Below are 25,575 nucleotides of genomic sequence, written 5' to 3'. Positions count from 1 at the left end.
TCTAACAGTAACTCCTCCTAGAGCTTTCAAGCTACACCCACAAAACTTTACAAAACTTTTAAGACTGGTACGTAGATTTATGCTATATCTTTTCCAACTGATGGGACCTTCCGAATTCCTAAACGGGGCGCTCAAACACCCCAAATTTTCCATTGACTTAACATTACGACAAACTTTGACGGGTCATAGCTGCAAGCGAGAAATTTGTAGAAACTTGTGGGTTACCACATTTGAAGAGGCTGTCAGACTGTGTAAGAACATACATCACGTTGGGGTGTAAGTTTCACCCCTGGGGCGTAAGGACCACCCAATTTTCCCCATTGACTTATAATGGGGCAGGGAACATGCCCATATAAGGGAATAAAAGCGTCCCAGATGGAATATCTTCACTTTAGAGTGTCGTAGAGACATGGGGGTGGGCTCATTTTACTCAGGCATCCAAACAGTCTCTCAGGATCGCCCCATAGCTATTAAGCCACGCCCCTAGCAACCATTTTTGGGCACCCTAGCAACATATCCCATAGACTGCCATTATAAAATCCCCAGATGGATATCTTTGCAGCACAGTGTCACAGAGACATGGGGGTGGGCTCATTTTACTCAGGCATCCAATCAGTCTCGGAGGATTCTTATTGAGGTATTAAGCCACGCCCCTAGCAACCAAATATGAGCACCCTAGCAACATAATGAACAAAGCCTTATATCTCTGGATCCGAACATCATAGAGACATGGGGGTTGGGTCTTTTGGTCATGTTCGCCTTATGCTAGCTCCATGCTAAGTCATACTAGCTTCATGCTAGTTTTGTGCTAGCTTTATGCTAATTTCATAATAAATCTTGCTAACTTCATGCTAATCATGTTAGCATCATGCTAGCTTCATGCTAATCATGTTAACATCATGCTAGCTTCATGCTAATTCATGTTAGCTTCATGCTAGCTTCATGCTAATTCATGTTAGCATCGTGCTAGCTTCATGCTAATTCATGTTAGCATCGTGCTAGCTTCATGCTAATTCATGTTAGCATCGTGCTAGCTTCATGCTAATTCATGTTAGCATCGTGCTAGCTTCATGCTAATTTATGTTAGCATCGTGCTAGCTTCATGCTAATTCATGTTAGCATCGTGCTAGCTTCATGCTAATTCATGTTAGCATCGTGCTAGCTTCATGCTAATTCATGTTAGCATCGTGCTAGCTTCATGGTAATTCATGTTAGCGTCGTGCTAGCTTCATGCTAATTCATGTTAACGTCGTGCTAGCTTCATGCTAATTCATGTTAGCGTCGTGCTAGCTTCATGCTAATTCATGTTAGCTTCATGCTAGCTTCCTGCTAATCATGCTAACATCATGCTAACTTCATGCTAATTCATATTAGCATCATGCTAGCTTCATGCTAATTCATGTTAGCATCATGCTAGCTTCATGCTTATTCATGTTAGCATCATGCTAGCTTCATGCTAATTCATGTTAGCATCATGCTAGCTTCATGCTAATTCATGATAGCACAATGCTAATTCATGTTAGCATCATGCTAGCTTCATGCTAATTCATGTTAGCATCATGCTAGCTTCATGCTAATTCATGTTAGCATCATGCTAGCTTCATGCTAATTCATGTTAGCATCATGCTAGCTTCATGCTAATTCATGTTAGCATCATGCTAGCTTCATGCTAATTCATGTTAGCATCATGCTAGCTTCATGCTAATTCATGTTAGCATCATGCTAGCTTCATGCTAATTCATGTTAGCATCATACTAGCTTCATGCTAATTCATGTTAGCATCATGCTAGCTTCATGCTAATTCATGTTAGCACAATGCTAATTCATGTTAGCATCATGCTATCTTCATGCTAATTCATGTTAGCATCATGCTAGCTTAATGCTAATTCATGTTAGCATCATGGTAGCTTCATGCTAATTCATGTTAGCATCATGCTAGCTTCATGCTAATTCATGTTAGCACCATGCTAGCTTCATGCTAATTCATGTTAGCATCAGGTTAGCTTCATGCTAATTCATGTTAGCTTCATGCTAATTCATGTTAGCATCATGCTAGCTTCATGCTAATTCATGTTAGCATCATGCTAACTTACTGCTAAACATGCTAACATGGTAACTTTTGGTATCATGTTTACGGAAAGTTATAAAACTAAACTAAACTTGTTTTAAATTTCTCTCAATCTGTTTTAAACGTTCAGGCTAGGCTTTGTCAAGCCAACATAAAGTTTGTCTTCAAACTTTTCTATCTAGTTACAGATTTACTATCTTTATTTAGTTACCCTTCTCTTTATCTCTTTCTCTATCTACCTTCCTCTTTATCTAAAAAAAAAAAAAAAAAAAAAAAAAAAACTACTAACATACCCTTGGCTATGTATATTGTGTTGGACTTGATGAGACTATTTCCAGTGCACTTATGTATTGCTGTCTTATGTTGCCATAATTGCTTCTATTGTTTACCTCACTTGTAAGTCGCTTTGGACAAAAGCGTCTGCTAAATGACTAAATGTAAATGTAAATGTAAATTTATTTATTGGAGCTACAGAAGTGATTTTCTCTTTGTCTTGTGTTGTTTGATTAACATTAATGACACAGACTTAAGTATGTTAATTTAGGTTACTGTCTCTTTAAGATGAGCATGGACTGTTTTCTGCCTTATACACTTAAGACATAAACAAATGTTTTTATTAGAAAAAGAATACTGTGGTTTTCCAGATCATTTTGTTTGTATGTGTCCTGTCAAGAACAGAAAGATTTAATGTTCACTAGCTTTTCAAAACAAGTCTCTCCGTGTATGCACTACTGAGTGCCCTTAAACCCGCGCCCACATGCAGACGGAGGGTGAATTCCAAACAACGCTTCGGGAAGGAGATGCAGCATAAACAGTCGCTCCACATAAAGAGAAAAGTGAAGTTGTTTTTCCTTTGCTCTATTCACCAAATGTATTTTAATGAACTACAGTATGAGACACCGCAACACAACTCTCTCTAAAGTTTACACATCAAGAATTCTGATCTCTGAAGGGTGTAGGGATCATCACAGCTGATTGGACACATTTAACCGCACGTGCATCTGTGTGTACAGAGAACTGCTCACTTTAGTGCCTTTTTGCTGTTAAATTGTTTAAAATCACTTGAGTGTAAACATTTGCAAGTCTTTGAAACATGTACAGATGATAAACTTTCCCTATTTAAATTAGCATATTATTGAGGGCATGCCAGGGTGAAAGAGGGTGCAGAGGTCTTTAAAAAGAAGGGTATACACTCCAAATATTGACTCGTTGCATTAACTTAATGTACTTGTCAATAAAAGCCTTTGACGCTTATGAAATGCTTGTATTTATACTTCAGTATACCATTGTAACATCTCACAAAAATATCTAATTTTCATAATTCAGTCAATTTGTGTATTCTATTTTGTGTAAACATTTTTGTGACTTCTGTACTGAAATGTACCTGTCCAAATGGAAATGAAACTTTAATTCTATCGTTGAACAGAAATAATCAAAATTCAGTTCACAAGACCTTTATAAATGTAAAACTGGGAGAGGGTTTTTGAATTGGGCCTGCATGGCAACAGGTTAAAACCAACTATGAACACTTTAGAACAAGTTAGCAAAGCTTTGGCAACCACCTATATGTTACAATCTTTAGCAAATATCCGCGAGGCCGCATCTAAAGTGGACACATGAATCATCTCACCTGTTATTAAATCAGTTCCAAAGGCCTGCTGGTCAGTCTGATGTGGTTGTACATAATCCTGCATCTCTGGCCACGATGTTGAAATCAGTCCTGGCGCGTCCAGTGGATTTACTGCATCTGTAAGAGAAATACAATTACTTTTCTGCTCTGATTACTAACCAAAAACTTTTTATAGCATCAACGCCTTCAACTCACCTGGCCTGATTTAAGAACACAACTCATTACTGTCAATAACTCAGTGCTACACCACAGCAGAAACCGCTGGGTTAAAGTGGCCTAAAGTGATCCCGGACTGGCTCACTGTGAACTCATGGTCCAATCTCAGTGAGGAAACTTCTGACTGAAACTGAAGTGGAGGTGGTGGGTGAGAAAAAACCCTCCCAAAATCCCTCCCCACGCCTCTCTGACGGGTCAGTGGCTGACGATAAAAAGACCCGACAGTATGGAAACCAAAGTCAAAGCAGCGCTGTGGGGAACCAGAACCCAAACAGAGCTGCAACTGGGAGCTATCCGTGTTTTACAGGCAGGTTTAGATGAAAATTTAGACCTATAGATATATTAAGATAGCTTTATGAAGCATAGACTTTATTTACATAACCAGCTTATATCATCCCCCAAAAAATGCATGCACATAAACATGATTTTTTTAATGAAAATATAGACAGACAGACAGACAGATGCTTATTTCAGGAATGAAAATATCAGAAATGAACTATTTCATTCATCATCTGATTTCCTTAAACTCCTCATCTTACAGCAGTTTTTCACATAAGCCATCTGGTTTAAGACATAATGTGCTGCTATGAGAATGTCACAAGACTCCTAAAGTGAGTTTTCAAAGTGAGCACAAATGTGAGATGAACAGCCGGGGTGGTGTGACTTTAAAGTACATCAATAAGCATCCCTACTGTGTCCTCTTAGCAAGGTTCTTCTTCTTAATGTTGCTCCAGGAGCTGAACTGTAAGATGGGTGTGACATCCTCTGTGCATCTTCTAAATCTTCCGGGTGTGTGATGGGCATTCGGGGTGATGCTGAGGTTAGTGCAGGGAAAGCTGGCTGGAGTTCAGAGCTGTACACAATCCAGAAAGAGACGGCAAGACCAGCAGCCAAAAACTCAGGGTCATGTAGCCCAGAACTGTCAAGTCATGTTGAGTTCCCTCCAGTGAAGATTGTAAGAGGAGCTCGCTCAGTCAAACAACCGCTCGCCAACAAACAACTCAGCCGAGCGCTATGAAAACATTTACATTCATGCATCTGGCAGATACTTTATACAAAGTGACTAACATACCATTCAAACCTATGCATTTTATCAGTATGTGTGTTCATGAAAACCCCAGCATTGTTTGATTGTAGATGTCTTTTGTTATTTAATGTAATGAGAAACGTTTTCAGTTGTTGAATATACTCACGCATTGTCCAGTACCACATATATACCACCTATGTCCAGTACCGCATGCATACCACCTATGTCCAGTACCGCATGCATACCACCTATGTCCAGTATCGCATGCATACCACCTATGTCCAGCACCACATGCATACCACCTATGTCCAGCACCGCATGCATGCCGTCTATGGGCAGCAATGCATGCATGATGCCTATGTCTAGTACCACATGCATATCGCCTATGTCCAGTACCGCATGCATACCGCCTATGTCACCGCATGCATATTGCCTATGTCCAGTACCGCATGCATACCGCCTATGTCCAGCACCGCATGCATGACATCTATGGCCAGTAGGGCTGTCATTTTTTATTCGATATTCAAATATGCATTCGAACATGACGTGAAATATCCGTATTCGAACTATAAATAAACCATCCGGTTTTTTAAATGCCATGTGTAGCGCATTTTTTACAGTAACACCTCGTAATAGGAAGAAGGATGAGAGTGAGACCGACGACAGCAACTGTGCGCAAGAGAGGGAATCAAATGGGACCAAAATGAATCTGATGTGCATGTCAAGATAGAATTATAGTTTGTATATAAAATGACATATTGTTTATAGTGTTAAATATTATAGCAGAATAAAAAGCTTGTGTTAATACGTTCGCATTATGAAATTAGCACGTATGAAGATAATTTCATCATTTTTACAACGCAATGTAAACTTTATATTAAACAACAGCATTTGTCTTGTAAACGGATTTTAAATGATCATGTGCTGACTGTCGCACGTCACATAGACGACAGAGTCAAGTGAGATCTGATTAACTCATCTATAAGTTTAATTTCATCTCAAGTATCAAAGGGTTTGTGCTCTTTATCATTGAAAACGGGCAAGCAAACAGCACGCGCAGGGTTAATGTACTTGTGAATGACGGCTCACAAACGCGCGTGTGTGCTTGTTGTCAATGACAGTTCTGGTCACAAACACGCTCAAGCGCGGGATATGTGTGCTTGTCAATGATGGGCATTAAATCCGCGAAATTCCGCGGAGTTTTCTGCCGAAATCTGTGGGCGCGAATTCCGTTTGCGTCTGCCTATATACTCCTGCTGCTATTTAAGTTGTCACGTTATTGTTTGTAACTGTTCTGAATCATTTTTATATATATATAAGTTTGTTATTCATAAGTTGATAACCTGCCGTTTCAAACATAAAGTAAAAAGTAATCCAGACAACCCTGTGTATGACTGTCACTGTTAATAATTTTGTGATTGAATCTCCATTACGGTGGGTTTTTGATGCGCGTGGGGGGCGGCGCCTAGATATTTGAATATATTCGGATACATTGCATGATATTCGAAATCCGTTCGAATTAGATTTTTCTCAAAAGTGACAGCCCTAATGGCCAGCACGGAATGCTTGACGTCTATGGCCATCACCGAATGTATTTTGTCTATGGCCAGCACCGCATGCATGCTGTCTATGGCCAGCAACGCATTCATGAGGTCTATGTCCAGCAACGTATGCATAGAGTCTACATCCTATACTGCATGCATAACGTCTAGGTTCAGTACTGCATGCATAACGTCTAGGTCCAGAACCGCATGCAAAATGTCTACGTCCAGAACCGCCTGCATAACGTCTGTTTAAACCCTGGGAACTTTAAGATGCAACAAATCATTTGAAAGAAGTTTGTAGTGTTCGTTTGAATTTGAAAAGGTAAGAGACAGGTAATGTGGGTAAGACCACAAATCGACTTGTATATAAAACAATACCAATTAAAACCTCTTCGGGTATACAAGGATGGTAACTCAGCCTTCTCATTTAAAATGCAATGATGCGTTTGAGAGCTACAACAAGTAATGAAATGTAATGCACTATGAAAAACTATATTTTTAAGTAATGTGCTGGGGCATTCATAATACAGCATATCTTCATAATCCAGATGCTTTATCCAAAGCGACTTATAGTGCATCATAAAGTATACATTTTTATAGGTTTGAACCTGTGATTTTTTGTGCTGCTAATGTAATGCTTTACCACTGAGCTATACATAATGATATGCTATTGGCTGACATCATGCTACAGATACAGCACAAATAAATTTGTTTTTAAATGATGCATAATATATTTAAACATTCCATTATTCATTTAATAAAATATGTTTCTTTATATAATAATAAGAATGTGAGTGACGGATGATAATACAGATGGATTAATTGCCTGTGCTGGTTTATGTTCTGAGAAATAAAGCTGAGGTTTGATGTTATTTAGTGTTTTATTGAAAGTCTTTATGCCGTTATACCATCAATCTTACCAACAACAGTGTTGGTAACCTCCCGATATATTTTGTGGCTTTCTGTTTCTGTATCTTTGTGCTTCCAAATCTCCCTTGGGTCGCACACAGACCCTTATCTATTTTTACAGCATTGCCAATGAGGACACAGGCAGAGCAGAGAAATGCTGGCTGGGCAAACATCTCATCTCATGACACATTTGCCTGAGGATCAGAGCAATGACACAATGTCTAAGTGACCTCATGACTGAACTACTGTCTGTCTGTTATAAGATTTTATTTATATCAATAACATCACCTGGGGACAAACACGTGTGATCACTAACAGCCAATCAGCTGTCGGTATCCTGAACTACAGTATGGACAACTATAACCTTGCCCGGAGGTGTCTGCTACATAAAGTTAATGTTTATAATGTCTATAACCTCTAAAAAGTGCAATGTGAACTCTTAGTTAAGTTAAACATGATAATAATAAACTAGGTTATTCATTGAGTATTTAGTTATCAGACGTCAAAATGACTATCCCACTGTTACCATAAAAGGCTCTTATCGCACTTTATAGTCTTTATTACTTTTACCTGTATATAAAAATGTCTTCTGTTCTGACACGCACATTTCTTGATATTCATTAAAGCAAAAAAAAAAAAAAATGCAATGAAACTTATGCACAATGAAATGTCAGTAGCTGCCTAAAGAGAAAGTAAACATGAAGGATAAAGACGAGGAGCGCATTAAAAAGACTGCGTCCTCTGGCTGACCCAATAACTTCAAAATCAGACCAGACAGTCGCTCAGATGCTCTTATACAGAACCACAGTCAAACTAGGACAAGAATTATCCCTACGAGCAGCAGACAGGACCCTTCATCTGCCCTTCAAAGTCTCCCGCTGCAGGGGTCCTCCTAACATGACGCTCCATTAACATTTACTACATTTAGCTTAAGGATTACAGTGGTTACGCAATATAAGGAATTAAAAATGATTTAAAATACATCCAAACATCTTCAAAAGACAAATCCTAAGAATGAGGAGACAGAGAAAAGCTCCTCTGCAGAAAAGGATTATGGGTAACGGCTCCTTCAGAAACATCGGTGCAGAAGCAGCCTCACAGCTGACCTCAGTTCAGATTCGTCTATCGCAGTATTACATGGTGTGAGATGAGACAGGAACAGAGAGGAGACTGTGCGCTTCAGCGCTGTAGGGCTTTACTAACACATCACAGGGAACCTACAGACATAAGGTCATCAAACGGGCAACAAGATCTTAAACTAAGAGGAAAGATTTTAGAATAAGGACTTGAAAGTGGGCATCACTGTGACCTACTCACGCTTTAGTGTCATGTTTGTTATAAGAGGATGTGTATTACCACATTACATCTCCTATCACAAAGTCCATTCAAGGATTCAAAACAAACTATTCTAAACCAATGTATTTAAAAGTTATTTAAATTTGTAGACAATAAAACCTCCCTCCCGTTAGCTGTTGCTGAGCAGAAATGTCATTTGCATTAAAAATCCCACAAGCCGACCACCCGCAGTGACAGATTTGAGTTCAGCTGCATGTCATTATGTCTGCCACTCCCTCTTTTCTTTTTAACACCATGCCAGCTTCTCTGGCTATGTCCATGGCGAGTCCCCTCCATCTAAAAATGTCATTAATATCATGGAACTGATCCCAGGTCAGGACAGCAGATGTAAGAGAAGATTAAACGGATTATAAAATGAAGTTGGCGCTGAACAATAAATGCTACAAAATTATCAAATGTCACATTGTAGCAAGGATATTACAAATGCAGACACGCAATTAGAGGTCTTCTCAGGTCTTCAAGAAATGTACTCGACCCAAAATGACCTGAGCAATTTTTTTAACCCGACTGGACCTGAATGTAAACTGCACCCCCACAGGCACCAGTCAAACAGAAAGAGACCCCCGGTGGCCTCGCAACGTGTGCTGTAACAAATGCAAAACAGTTGTTGTGTTAAACCCCATTTAGACCGCCAGCGACTAGCAGTAGCAGTACTCATTTCAATTGAACCTTGCCAACTTCTGGGGTCAGTGACCGGGTGTCTCCAGCGACACAACAAAGTTGAGGAAAGTTTAACTTTATACAAATGATGAGAGACTTTCGGGAGCGCCTGCCAATGAGAGCAAAGCAGTAAAGAGTTCACGTCATCTATCTCTAGTCAGTTAAGTTTCTGACAACTAGAATTAGAAACTCTTCCTAACGACCTCATTGAAAGAGACGGGAGAAAGTGTCTGGTGGTCTGAACGGGGAGTTACAAAACAACCAAGTAAGCCAAGGGAAAAATCAATGCTCTATTTAAACAACTTTGAAGTATGAAAGTCACATTCACTTTCACTGTTCGTTTAGGAGATTATTTAAAGTAACTGGTGAAGATTTATGATTCATCTAACCTTACCCATATATCTCTACAATCGTACATATTCTTTGTAAATCATATGCAAGTATGTTTGTTTTAGATAAGCGCACACATATTAGTGAAGAGCGTATTAGCTGGATCAGAGATGGACATCACAGAGGTTCAACAGAGTTTTTAGTTCCCAGGAGAATCAGGGACACAGCGATTCAGGATGTGCTGCGGGCCGCTCAAGCCCTAAACCAGACTGAATGAGGCCACGCTGACCCATATAGGGCTCCCGTAGGAGATACCACTGCATAGATGACGCCCGAACACACCAGCCGTATCTCTGTTTGTTACTGGAGCTGGTGTGGTCTCACCATCTCAATGAGGAAGAGCAAAGAGTGATGAATACAAGATGGATACTTTCCCCTATCCAGACTTTTATTTGACTTATGTTTGATGATGCTAGTTGTATTGAAGTTACACACTTCATCTTTAAAAACATCCCAGAGTCAATACTGTAACAAATAACCAGGCTTTCAAGTTGAGAAATAGTGAAAGAATTTAGACATTCAGTTGCAGTCAATAAAAACTTTATTAGCTGTATTGACACTAGAAAAACACCATGTACATATATATATATATAAGATATAATTTATAATATACTGCAGACTACAGGAGCCTGAGAGCAGAGCGTTTGCAATATGTGAGATTATTTGAAGTCTAATATCTTAGGAAATATTTCCCAGGACCACAAAACCACAAGAGTTAATTTTTTAAATTGAAAGTTTTACATCATCAAAGTTGAATAATTAACTTTTCCATTGATGTATGATTTATTAGGATAGGACAATATTTGGCCAAGATACAACTATTTGACAGAAAATAGCATTTAAAGTTGTTTAAATTCCTTGGGAGTCCTTGGGAACACATTTTCTTATATATTTAAGGTAGGAAATATCTTCATGGATCATAATCTTTACTTAATATACTAATGATTTCACTAGAGATGCACCGATATTCAATTTGCCAACATATACAGATTATTTAAACTGATATCGGCCGACAACGATAGTTTAGAGGTCATATTAACTTGCATTAACTAAATCCTGAAGATTAATTTTTCAAAATGTTATTCATTCCTATAATAACCATTAATATTGAACATTAATATTTCTGTTCGGCCCAAAGTGATAAAAATGGCTTTTATCAATACAGATATTTGCTGATATATTGGTGCATCTCTAATTTTGACCCACACAATGTATTTGCTATTGCTACAAATATACCCATACCCATGCTATTTAGGCCTGGTTTTGTGGTTCAGGGTCACAAGTGAGATCTATAATAAAATTAATTCATAAAATAAAATCAAGCATGCAGTGGCTGTGAATACATATAATGCAGAAACATCAGTAAAGCCAAGCGCACACTAGAAGACTGAAGCTTCAACCTGTGATCATACATGATATTAGCAAAGAGCTATTTATCTTATGAGAGGTGATTTTAAAGTGTACACTTATAACAGACTGAAACACTGTAATGTAGAAACATGCATTCTCTGAAAAGCTGCATCAGTTGCTGTATGCACACTTATGAGCACACTTAAACTAGTAAGCATATAAAACTAAATCTCTAAATGTGCACATGGCGACCAGCTTCAGTCTTGTAGTGAGGTCTGAGGATGTTAATGAGAAGAACCATTATTCATTTACAAAGAAAGTCACAGATGCTTCACATAAAGACATAAGAAACAAACAGCTGAAACAACACAAAATTGCATATCCAGAACACAGATTTGATGTGAAATTAACTTAAGTGTTGTATTAGACAGATTAAAGGAGGTTATATAATGTCACTGAGATGGGCTGGAAGTGTTACTGTGTGCGTGTCAATGAAATCTTGCAGATGAGGACTGACGAGCATGTGTGTGCGCGTGCATGTGTGTGCATGTGCATGTGTGTGCGTGTGCATGTGTAAGTTTAAAAAGATTTTGCTACAGTGAGCCCAAAATGCATCTGGACAATTGCAGTTAATGAACAAATTGATTTGGATTATATCATAAAATATCAGAGCAAATATCAAGTACAAATATCTAATAAGGTAAATGCTATAAAGTTTAAAACAAATAGAAAAAGTATTGTAACACTGGTGTTTGTGAAACATCTCCATCTGTGGTTACTCTGCTGACTTCATATTCAATAAAAATCACATTGATACAGTTTATTAAAACAGCAAAAATGAATCAAAAGTGAAGTTAGTTACAAGAAAAGCTCCAGCAACAATCGAGCACTTGCTTTGATATTTTGCTATCTAATAAAACGACACTTAAATATTTGTAAGCATGCCTGAAGTGTCCAAATGCTGTTTAAGGCCAATCTATGTAAATGTTTGTAATAAGAATAAAAGCACTATCTATTGGTTTCTTTGGGCGACTGCTGTATGATGATAAACACAACGTTATTATTAAACATATCTGACATGTTGATGAAGGAAAATAAGTTGCAAGATCTCTCTGTAGGACATGCTGACAAACGATAATTTGATTTGATAAATGTGTTTCTATGAGCGGCTCTAATACAGTAAACAGATAAAGTTTTCATGTGTGTACAGGCCATCATTATCACATATATCAACATTAACTCTGAGCTACGATTCCCTCACAAGACCCTGCTTCTCAAGACAATGAAAGATTTCGTCCGGTGCCGTTTGTTCAAAGAGTCCTGTGGCTGTGCTGATGTTCAGCGTGGTTGAAATGACTTTGCCAGAGAGGAAGAGGAAATGTGTTTCTTTAAATGTGTGCGGTCGAGTGTAGTGTCTGAAATACAATGCTGGACAGTTTCTTTGTGTTTCATAACTGTGAGATGAAATGCAGACAATATAAGAATATGCATGCATAAAAAGCAAAGACTTTTCTAAATAGTAGTGTGACACTTTTAGGAGCACCTGGTATCAAGATTAGGGTTGCAAAGGGGCGGAAAGTTTCCGGTAAATTTTGGAAATATTCCAAAATGGGTGATATATGGAAGAAGGGAGGGTCATTTTTAGACAATACATTTTTTAACGATCTCACCTAAATGTTTTTTCAGTCAGTGTATTTGTCTTTACAAAAGTATAATGTTGTGGCACGCTAGCTTACACTAGCTTTGCATCTGGTGTAATAATCCGTCTCTTTCGTCCACTTTCGACCGCTTCTGTCCTGATTACTTCATAGGGATGGTCTATTGGTACCGCTGCTTGTGTTGTTAGTAAACATGCTGCACATAGTTTTGTACATGTATACATAAGAGCTTTTGATAAAATAAGCATGTGCAACTTTCCCTCACAAAATGAAATGGAAATGAAAGAGGCGGAGAGAAGTCGCTTTAGGTATATCAATGAAAGTGTAAAAATCACACTGAACACTGTGGGTTCACAACATTGTGATCGGTACATCACACATTGGATAAAAAGGCGGAGAGTAGGCGGTCTTTTAGCATCTACACTCACCTAAAGGATTATTAGGAACACCATACTAATACTGTGTTTGACCCCATTTCACCTTCAGAACTGACTTAATTCTACGTGGCATTGATTCAACAAGGTGCTGAAAGCATTCTTTAGAAATGTTGGCCCATATTGATAGGATAGCATCTTGCAGTTGATGGAGATTTGTGGGATGCACATCCGGGGCACGAAGCTCCCGTTCCACTACATCCCAAAGATGCTCTATTGGGTTGAGATCTGGTGACTGTGGGGGCCATTTTAGTACAGTGAACTCATTGTCATGTTCAAGAAACCAATTTGAAATGATTCGTGCTTTGTGACATGGTGCATTATCCTGCTGGAAGTAGCCATCAGAGGATGGATACATGGTGGTCATAAGGGGATGGACAGGGTCAGAAACAATGCTCAGGTAGGTTGTGGCATTTAAACGGTGCCCATTTGGCACTAAGGGGCCTAAAGTGTGCCAAGAAAACATCCCCCACACCATTATACCATTACATTAATGAGAAATTTAACAGATGTTCCTAATGATCGTTTAGGTGAGTGTACACAACAAAAGCAATCTGGTCGAAAGCATTTTCAACTACCTATGGATGTGGTCAAAAGTGGATGAGTTAAAAACGTTTCACACCTCGTTTACACCTGTATATAGTGTCGTCCACTTGTGATTTGATCATAGGGCCTAAGACATCCCACCAAATTTATCAATGCATCCTTCACAAGGAATGCAATCCCAGAATGCACTGTGGTATGCTTAGTAAAAAAACGCAAAAGGTCAATGTTTGGCCCATTCATTGGCGTAAAAACACAACATGACAGCAAAATGCACATGTAAGGCACCTTAGAAGTCAACAATATATAGCGGTGGAAAGCAAGGCATCTCATAACATTTTTGAACAACGCCATGATGTGTTTCTGAATGTGTTAATTCACTCAAGTGGTTAAGCAAAGCGTTTGAAGAGGATGGCAGGTTTTCCAGAAGGTCCTGCCGGGTGACGGAGCAGCACATAGCACAAGGGTGAGATGAGAGTCAGCTGCAGAAGATCTAGACGTCTGGAGCGAAACACAGGGTCAGAAAACACACACAACGCAGGGCGAAAAGAGAAAGACAGAAAGAGAGAGAGATGTGCGACAGGAGTCCAGAAAAGAGTACAAAGAGAAAAAACAAAAGAGCTGGTTAGATCCGTCAATCATTACAGCCCCAACCCTACTGCCCCATGCCCTGCCTCATGCACATGCATTGTCCCAATCAGCAAATAAATAAAGTCATGCCTGCATGCTTATAAATAGAAATGTTGAGCGTCTTTATTCCCTGGACACCTGTATTAGCTTCAGATCACAGATCTATATTTACTGCCCTACTTACTTCCTGAAAGAGAAAGAAACGGAAACTTTTCATAACATTGATAAATGTGCAGTAATCCAGGTCTTGCTGGGGTTCATGGGGAAAAATACAGCACGACAGCGCCATCTTAAGGACGAAATAACACAAAATGTTATCAAACACTCCCGTGTTCAATTACATTTAATAACACAAACTGACTGACTGTCCGACTGTATGTGCGTCTGACTAACTGTCCATCTGACTTTGTCTGTGTGTCTGACTGACCACCCGTTTGTCTGACCCCTCCGTCTGTCTGTGAGCTGCACTGACCTCAGGTGTCCAGAGATAAAAAAAAACGATATGTTCATTTTTTACACATGGTTTGTGTTATGCTATTTAACACGTTGTGTCATTATGTGTCCATTTATGTTCATTCAACAAATAAAACGGCACAACACAAGTTAAAAGTGTTAAAAGTAACACAAACTGTGTTATCTAGTTTTTGACAAACCGTTTAGTGTCTTTTCCCTAAAATAAAACAGATTGTGTTGTTTTAACGCAACCGTAAATACTCTTTATCTGCATTACATCATCACAATGTCTGTGACAGAACGATTACATCATGCAATGACAGTCTGATTACTCTCCATTTGTAGCTTTCTGCTCTTCTATTCAGAGTTTTATTAATGTGTGGACAGAAAACGACCAGAACCGATGCGGTCAGTCAACACAAACCTTTAATTTAGAAGAATAGCAAAAAGCTTTGAGAGTTAAAAGAGACGACAGTAACGTCTAATACCCCTCGGCATGTAACATCACAAATATAAACTCAAGTATGACAAAGAAAATAAGCCAACAGAAAACACATTGATGAACTGAAACGATAAAATAATTGAAGCCACTTTACAGACTCTACACCTCACAACAACAACAATCAAATGAATTCAATGCGACGGAAATGTGTACCGACTTGTGTTTCAGGTCAATAAACTAATAAAGCAACGAACAGTGACATGGAAATGGAAATACTTTGATTCCTTGACTCTCTACATGACAATGCATTGATCTATTCTGCTTTATTAAATATACAAATCTGATTTCACAAGCACCCCACATTAAATCTCAAATAAAGGAGGGATATTTCATTATAAAGCATCAGTCAGGTCTAATAAAGTTCAGTGATCTATGGATTACCACAGAAACTTTCCACTCATCCCAAACTGTATTTTAACACAAACACGAAACATGTTTAATACATAATGGACACCTGTGTATTATATTCATATACATAGTTATTCTTATCACTGAGTAAACATGTTAGTATGGGTGAGTCAGTATCAATAGTAATTTGTATGTTTGCTTTAGTTACGTGACAGTGTAAATAAAGTTGTAAAGATCTATCATCAAAACTCTTATTGAGCAAACACAACTGATAGATTTACAAAGAGCTCGTAAGTGTTTGACTGTATTGACTTACAATCTACATCCATCATCAGTTATCAATCACCTGCCTGTTAATCTCTTATGGGGCTACACAACAAATGCGAATCCAACGATTTGCGTGAGTAGATTACATACAAAATCAATCCAAACATGCGAATAAGACGTTGCGAATAAGACGTTGCGAATAAGACGTTGCGAATAAGACGTTGCGAATAAGAAGTTGCGAATAAGAAGCTTCACGTTTGGTGTACGCAGCATTACACTCCCATTAAATTTAGCTCCTTAACATACAAAGCTCATCTAACTTCAGTCTTATGTTGGCATTTCTAAACATTCAGGTTGTAAAACTTCCCTACACTGTCTCTCTAATGTCTTTTGTTACTACTTTTGTTATAATCAGTGACGTCTAATACTTCATTGATTTTAATGAGACAGATGCTGTTTGCCAATGTAATCATTGTTCATTATCTTAATGTTTGCATACTGAACTGATTAGTCAACATTAAATATTTGGCCAATACATATTCATGTCAATATCTTTCAAATCTTTCAAATCCTAATGTGTGTGTTTATTGCATCATTTAGATTAAACAACAGAGTAAAATACACCCGCTGAAAGTGGCTTTCTACCAAACCAAAGCACAAATAATAACATATCATGATAAACTACCACAAAACTGAAAATAATGGCAAAGCTGAAAATAAAAAACCATAAGATGAGGAAACATGAAGTGACACCCAAAAACTGAATCAGGGCGATGATAAGTTTTTGAGGTATCTTACCAAGGTTCTGAGCCCCTTGGGCTTTCTGATCTCTGTTCTCTGCTACTGTACTGGGATCTGCTCATCGTACACACAAACACACACACACAGATGTACTTAACAATCAGAGACATCCGAGCAAATAAAACTTCAAAACCAGACACCAGATTGATGTCAAGCAGACCATTTACTCAATGCAAACAGCCGGACCCCCGTCAACAAAAGATTGACGCCGTAAATAACGTTGATGTTGAGCACAGATGCATTGGGAGCGTCCTGCTCTTATTTCACAGACATGCATACAATAAACATTGTCACTTATTTAAACAGAAGACATGTCTGCAAATATCTTTCATCTTGACACAAATAGTCTTTCTCTTCAAAGGGATTCATCACAAATAATAACTCAGATTTAATAAAACCAGACTGTTTACCAGAATGTCTCAATCCGATGCATTATGTTATTGTTGAGAAAAAACATACTGATACTACAACATCCCTCACCTCCATACTCCACAACAAAACTTCTATAGTGATTCACATAGTATTGCATTACATGTCTGATGTTTTCATTGAGTAATTCAGACTCACCCTTCCCATCATTGTCTAACAGTGGGATGTAATCCGTCTTGCCCACCATCTCACCGACCTGATCATCAAAACTCTCCGCCTCCAGAGTGGCCACAAAATCTCTTTCCACCTCCTTCTCCACATCAGGAACGCTGTCGTTCAGAGCGTCGGTTAAACTCAGATCTGCCATGATTCTTACTGTAACACAGAGTCATAACACATTTAGTAAAAATAACATAAAAGGCTGTCATATTCAAATTTCTGCAAAAGGAAACAGTTAAAACAAAGTGCACTCATTTAAAATACTTAAGAGGTCTGTGTCTTTAATGCATCATGACAAACTTATTCATTTAAATCATTTTTGTACTTAAAGCATTGGATTCATGTGCATCATATCTGTTATCACAATCTTATAGACCTATTGTGTGTTTGTAACAGAGATGATGTATTTTGTGGGCGGAGCCCAACTGGTGTAAGAAAGTGTCTGCAGAAGCGGTGTTATGGATCCGGTGTTCTGTCAAAGTCTGTTCCCCCTATGTTTCCTTTTAGTGTAATGTTTCTTATAGCATTTTCATCATGTTACGTTTATTTTTTAGATGGATTAAAAGTTTAAATGGCTTGGCTACGGAGATGTGTGCATGTATTTAATGTATATGTATTGTTCTTTATTGGTAAATCAAATACATTTTGCAGTATGAATCACTAAAGTACACATAAAAGGCAATAATATGCATTCGATAATACATAATATTAGGGCTGGGTAAAAAATAGATTTTTCGATTAATCGTTTTTTTTATACGTGGTCAATTCAGAATCGATTCTCAAAGAGCAGAATCGATTTTTTTTTATATTTTTGCTTGCAAACAATGAATGTAAGATTAACGTTAATCAAATTACTATTCTTCTTTACTAGATGTCACACTCTTTTTTGCCTTGCGCGATGTTACCAAGGAGCCTGTCATTCTTTCATTCAGTGCTTAAAATGGCGGTTTTAGGTGCTTCATCAATGTTGATGCCACCTTAACATTAAAAGTAAGAGTTATGGAAGCATCCCAAGAACTGGAATCGAGAATCGGAATCGAATCGATTTGATAGCTTGTGAATCGAATTTGTATCGATCTGGAACATCTGAATCGATGCCCTACATAATATGTAAATACATTTTTTTTTTTTTATTGTATGGTACCAAAAACAAAGCCTCGTGTGGGATCGGTCATAAACACATTTATTAACTCTTTCCCCACCATTGCGGAGTTATCTCATCAATAATGAAAAAAACACTTCCCTGCCACTGACGTTTTTTACTGTAATCTATAATTCTGCTATTATCCACTAGGTGGCGCTCTTACCCAACTTATAAAAACTGAAGCATCAACTAATTTAACAAAATAAAAAACTCTGTGTATGTTTTGATCATCACTCCGAATCTGATTTCTAACAAAAGTCCTTTACAAAAATGCAATTATTTCAGCTTTTTGCTCAAAATTTTGTATTTTTGAAGAAACCTATCCATATTTGGGAGGTGATAAAAAGAGAACTAAGTAAATGAAGATAGGATACTTTTTTTTGTTTATTTTTTGATTGTTTGTTTGAAAGCAGGGGTCTGTTCTTTCATTTGATATATTTGCATGTTTCTATAAATATAGAAGATTTTATTGAAGACATTTTGTAAAACTTTTTTTTTAAAAAACTGGCGGGGAATGATGTGTGTACTGTTTACAATAAAAATAAAACTCAAAAACAGGGTTTCTATTCCTGTTTTATATACAGCTGCACAACATGTGCACAACAAGCTTATGTCTTTGCTCAGTCATAACAGAGCTTCTGTTGCAATCAAAGAGGGTCATATCAGGCCATACGGATATAGATGGTATTGACTCATACTGTATACAGATATACTACCAAAACTCAATGTGTATTACCCTAGCTGTGACGTATAATCTCAAGATATTTTGCTTGTGCTTTCCTAAACCACAGAGATTAAACATGTGACTGTAGTGTTTGACAGCGGGATTATCACTGTGGGACACCAAAGGATGAACGTCCATCACAAACACAGACATCTGATTAAATCAGCAACTCTGTTAAAAACTCATACAGTGTGTATTATGGACGTGTTATAGAGTACTGAATACATGGTATTATTGCATATATTATAAAAGTGAACACTAGCAAAATTATCTGCATGAAGAGTTAATATTAAAATCATAGTTAATAAAACAGTTAAAAACATTTCATACAGCAGGGGTGTAACAACACATTGATACAGATTGATGCATCGATCAAATGTCTAACGAGAAGTTGCACAAATGCCACATGCAAAATATTAGGTACCATTATTTTGATACCCCACATGTTTACGTTACGTAACATCCATCTATGCAATTTCTGCCAAAGCGTGCATTTTTATTTACTGTCAATATTGTCTGCCTTTGCCTCAGATTGGGAAACAAAACGGTTGTTGCAGCGAAAAGACACAGAAAATGTTGTGTCTTCCATCAGATGCTGTCCAAATATCAATAAATCAATCAATACACCTTATTCGGTCTGCCGCCATGTTGATTCTAAACCAAGGCTGTGAGGGATGGACGCCAGAGCGTGCAATTTAAACCTATTGTTTTGTTTCAGCATGCTGGTCATTTAGATCAAAACAATAAAAAACAATCATGCTTAAAAATAAGCATGCTTATTAGAAATTAGCAATTAGCCAATAGGCTAGTAACAAAACAGATTTTATGTACACATTGCGCTGCTTTTATCTCAAAATTAAGTCATATGTCCCTTCTCATTATAACAAATACATGATTTCTGAGGTTCTTGTGCAGTGCAAATTTGAAAATTATTTTCTGTGTTTTATTGGCTGAATGAGCAGCATTCTGATAAAAACAATAGGTTTAAAGTGCCCGCTCTGGACGTCCATCCCTCACAGCCTTGGTTTGAAATCAACAGGGCGACAGACTGAGTTGTATTTGCTCCTGAATCGAAACCGCATAGCTGGCTGAGAGAATCGATATCGTATAGTACTGTGTCCAATTATTACCCCTAATTTAAAGGTCTATTAAGTATGTAAGAGTACATTAATACCATATATTCTGATATTATAAATTCTTTTTTTATAATATATATATATATATATATTTATTAATACTTCTCCCATTTTCTGTGTTTTATAATTTTTTTCATGTATCATGATTCACAGTCCTGAGTCACAGTCTGTATGATGTCCTCTAGTGGTGACGTATCAGAAAGATGAACAGAACTTTCTGGAGAAAAAGAAAAGTCTTTCAGACAGGAAGTGGGTGTATTCAAGCGGTATTTTGAACTTTCACTATTGCACTCGTAACATGCAATAGAAGAACTTCATGAGATCATCAAACTATTGTGAGATGACTGCAATCATCAGACAAACTAATGCCTAAAAACAGCAATGGAGTCTCCAGTTCACCCGAGAGCCCGGATCAGATCCGGGCAACACAAACAAACCAGTACACAGTGTTTAATGACAACAGTCATGAGGTCACACAACGCCTTGTGAGCATGCGACCTTTGGAGACACATACGAGACAATAGTTGGTAATTTTAGCATCACATTCTGGGACTAAAATATTTAACCAAACATTTTTTGTAAGATTATGACCACAGCAACTATTCTTTATAAACCTGTTGAATCATGTTTCCCAGCCAAACTGTGTCTATATTTGTGCTTTCAATGTCTAAATTTACTGCAAGTCCCAGTGGTGAGATTCATCATTAAACACATGTTTTCTGGCAAAGTGGATCAGACTCTAGGAAAACATTGTCTGATTACACAACATTGCACTGGGCGCACTGGTTCAAGCCATTACAAACAAGACGAGTTATTCTGGCTGTGAGCCTAATAAAATGTGGCGGAGCGCATCGGAAGTCATTATGTTTGAACAAAGGAAGGAAACTGGGCTAAAGAGTGGGTTTCAACCGGCAATTTTATTTAATAAACCTGACTAAAACTCTCTGGCCAAGTGAGGTCACCGGTAGAGATAAGTGTGTTTGATTAACTACTAGAGTAAATACAGAGCAAATACACAAACACACACAGGTATGCTGAGTCCTTACACAAATGCACAAACGCATGTACACACACACACAGACAGACAGGCAAACTTTCCCCAAAATTTTCTGCACACATGAGTTTGAATCACGGGTGTGTCAGGAATCCAAACACACAGATACTATCTAAAGTGACACACACACACACACACACACACACACTTTATCTGACATTAGAAACACACACAAACACTTTCATTCATTCTTCATGTACTGACATACAAGACAATACTGTACTGAACATTTGCTTATCCATGGTTTTGGGCAAAAATTAAAGCAGATCTAACCTGCGCTGCTGCACATATGCAACTTTTTTCAACTGCTTAGACTTAAAATCTGCAGTATGGGAATACTTTGGGTATCCGAAAATGGCCCTGGCCTTTGCTTTTCCTGGTATATTTTTGTCTAATCTAAAGAGAAATAACTTATTCCTTATTTTATTCAAATGCGAGATGTGCTGCTTTACTTTATCTTTATATTTTTTTAATTAGTAGACTCATACTTTCATAATTTTTTTTTTTTAAGAAAAAGTTTGATACAATAAACCATATGTCCAACACAAAAATCCTACTTGTTTTCATTTATTTAAGGGTCATTATAGCTTATGTTTCTATAATAATAATAATAATAATAATAATAATGATTGTTTAAGCATATACCGTGAAACCGTGTTTTTTATCTATTTTCTGAGACGGTTATCTTTATCACGTCAAAATCTCATACCGTTACAGTACACCTATTTATACAGAATCATTTCGGTACAGGACTTCTCGTTAGGTTGCCATTTATCAAATGTGTTTTTCTTATAGCTGCGCTACTTTTCCATTGTTTCTTTATGTAAACACGCAGTAGACGAACATGTTTGACCATTACGTGCACGACTCACATCTTTTGCAACATCTTGTATATGACCACCACGTTTTTAAGATATTGTGTCAAGTTAAAAAAATTCAACTTTTTCACAGCGCAGCTCATCAATGTCAGTCCCAGAACAGTGGACCAATCAGGAAATCACGGAGGCGGGACAACCATTTTTAGAGTAGAAAGTTGCATGGCAATTTCCATTATTCTTTCATTTTTGTTATTTTCATTTATTTAAACCAAGCAGGTGTTTTATTTAAAATTGTTTTTTAAAAATGTAAACTGTTTATGTTTACAAATGTTGATGTTTACAAACATCAAAAATAAACTAAGTAATTTTATGTTTCACTTTTCCCCCCCAATTGTACCAAAATAATTGAAAATAATTAAAAACCATGAATTTTGTACAGTTACTCCCCTAATTGTAGCCATAGCTTCTATAATGAATAATTAAATAAGCCATTAACAAAGAAAACAAATAGGGATGCACCGATACGGATACTGGTATTGGCCTCGATCCCACATTTTCTAAAGTACTCGTACTCGTTAAAATGCCCCCGATACCTGGAATCGATACCACGGTCTGAGAAATGTCTATGTTTGAGTGGCGTGTAAGGGGTTAATGCCTCTTGTGTTGTCCAAAGAGGCAGAGTTTACAACAAACTGGAAAACTTGTCCTTTGTTTTTTTGTTAAATTATATGACTAAAGCTGTTACCTGTAAATTTAAATCATGTTTTTTTATTAAGTACTCGGTATCGGCACGTACTGAAATGCAAGTACTCGTACTCATACTCGTATTTCAAAAAAGTGTTATCGGTGCATCCCTAAAAACAAAACACATTGAGCTGTGAAGGGCAACACAAATTCAAATCTAGCACGCAACAGCCTGAACAGACTAAAGCAATCCAAAACATATACAAACATATACAACACAGATCAAATATAAACCTGAATGGAGTTGAATACAATGTATTTTCTTTTCCTTGTTCTGAAAGTGCATTGAAGACAAATGTTTTTAGAAGAGATGAGTTTATTACATCTGAATCCGAGTATTACATCATCTATGGGGCTTTTTACACCTGGTCACTTCATGCGTTTTCTCTGATCGGATAGCTATCTGATCATAAAAAGACCAGGTGTAAATGCCCTCTGAAACGATTTCGAGACGGATTTAAATCCGATCGCTCAAACCACTTCAGGAGGTGGTCTGGGACGCATTTCAGAGAAGTGTAAATGCATCTGGTTGATGAAACCACATACGTCGCGCTTTACTCCTCCCAAACGTAAACACGTCACTCGCAAGTAAGCTGGAAGAGCGCCAAACAAACAAAGGTGACACGCCTATTGCTTTATGGAGTGATGACAGCGGGTAAAAAAGCTTCCTAGAATCAATAAAAGAGTCTAATGACAAACTCTAATGATATGAAACAAAGAAATATAACGTTAAGAGAGAGTTTTGTGAATGCTTTTCCCGTCATGGACCTGCATTAAATCATCGCGCTGTCACTCTCCTTGTGTGCTGTACTGCGCGCTTCAGCTCATGCCGAGCAAGGAGACGCGCGTCCCCTGCCCAACATACAGTACAACATACAGTAAGTGCTGCATATTGTTGCGTAAACGTCATCTTAAGTTTTTTAAGGCGGAGTAATAAATAGTGTATTTGCATTTTGGGCGGGGGTAAAATATCGGATTCATATTCGTTTTGCCAAGACGCATTTATGTGGCCAAATGTAAATGGAACAGTTTTAACAAATCAGATAGCTATCCGATCAGAGAAAACGCATGAAGTGACCAGGTGTAAAAAGGCCCTATATGAGACTCAAATACACACACTACATTAACACTCTATAGACAATGTGTCATAGACATGCATTTCATCTGTGTTTTGGTCTTTCAAAGACAAATGCAGACACCAATGTCGTTTCTGAGTCTTGTCTGTAATGATTTTATTGTTTACTTTAAAGGCACACAAGGCAAGTCTGAGTATTATCTCTCTACTAGCTCCCCCTAGTGTCTGGGAGTAAATGCGTTCTATATCTAAGACTATACGAGACTGAAGGACACCGGGTCGGATACAGCGAACTTGCAAGTGGGGTATTCTTCCTACAGACGGTAGGGGCGGGCGAGAGAGTCTTCATTCGTCATGTAATGAGTCATTTAACCATATACCGACTTATGAAGATGATTTATTAACATAAAAATGCTGCCTTGTGTCCCTTTAAATGTGCCCACCACGGGTGGTATAACTGCTTCCAGATGGCTTAATATCATTTAGGGTAAAATGTCTGTAATTTAGCCAAATCATACTGGTTAACTTCACCCACACGTCTTCAGCAATGTCATTACTTTTGTAATCTAACTTTACCTCATTCCTACACAACAAATCTGACTGGATTGGAAGCTCTGCAGGTTTTAAAACAAATTTCTGTGCTTGAAGGCATTCATCAAGATTTTTCAGAAGGTCTGATTTGTCGTCTTATTTTAAATAATGAAATGCAAATGCTCACAGGTTCCTGTTTGGCTACATCTTCAAAAATATAATACGGCTCTTAAAAAAATATTGCAGATCTGTATTTCATATTCTACTGAGTCAGCTTCTCTGTTCCTTATATAACTTCTGTTTTTCTCTCTGCTAATAATCACATATGCTGTAACACAACGTGATGGATCAAACAACAACTGTTGACAATACGCTCATGTTTTACTCTCATAGGAGAGTTATTTTAACTTTTAAAAGCTTTTAAATTGAAGAGAGTGCCATGATCATTCACAATGATGAACCCCTGAAGACCATACGGCACAATTATTTTACATTTCGCCCAACTTTGGTCAATCATGCATCCATATGCTTTCAGATCAAAATGATTTTGAACTGTGATGTACATCCTAGCAATGACTGCAGTGGTATCTTACGTGGACTTAATAATAATTATACCATGGGGGTGTTGAATGCTTTATTCTGAGGTTGAGAAATGTTCCATGAGTATTAATTATTTTTCAATGTATTTCAAATGTATTAAATTTTAGTCAATAGCCAATTATTCCTTACATAATTAAATTAATCATTTTAATGAAATTTAACATTCCTGAAAATATATAGTAGGGCTGCAACTAACAATTATTTTCATAATCGATTAATCGGGCGATTATTTTTCCGATTAATCGACTAATCGGATAAAACAAATGTTAATCAATTAGATTTTTCGTTGACAACAAATTTCATTATCTAATTTTATCGATTAGTTGTTGCAGCCCTACAATCCAGCACACACATTTAAAGGAACGGTTATCGCCT

At 37.5% G+C, this 25,575-nt stretch overlaps 1 protein-coding gene across 8 annotated transcripts in view; it reads right to left on the bottom strand.

Annotated features, from left to right (window-relative positions):
* Window positions 1-25,575, bottom strand: part of LOC135740505 (uncharacterized) — a 71,186-nt gene that overhangs the window by 34,194 nt on the left and 11,417 nt on the right. For 6 of the 8 annotated variants that reach the window (XM_073813096.1, XM_065258892.1, XM_073813099.1 and 3 more), the window contains exons 2-4: window positions 17,354-17,526; window positions 16,784-16,840; window positions 3,699-3,815 (exon numbers count right to left, since the gene is read on the bottom strand). In XM_073813096.1, the coding sequence (XP_073669197.1) occupies window positions 3,699-3,815; window positions 16,784-16,840; window positions 17,354-17,522 (343 nt within the window). In that variant the 5' untranslated portion in view covers window positions 17,523-17,526. Of the gene's footprint in view, window positions 1-3,698; window positions 3,816-16,783; window positions 16,841-17,353; window positions 17,531-25,575 lie in introns of all 8 variants that reach the window. The other 2 variants (XM_065258891.1, XM_073813098.1) reach the window with 2 other exon arrangements.

This window comes from Paramisgurnus dabryanus, chromosome 22 (assembly GCF_030506205.2).
Source record: "Paramisgurnus dabryanus chromosome 22, PD_genome_1.1, whole genome shotgun sequence".
Classification (NCBI taxonomy): Eukaryota; Metazoa; Chordata; class Actinopteri; order Cypriniformes; family Cobitidae; genus Paramisgurnus; species Paramisgurnus dabryanus.
The sequence above is the reverse complement of the archived record's forward strand: the minus strand, read 5'-3'. Positions and strand labels throughout refer to the sequence as shown.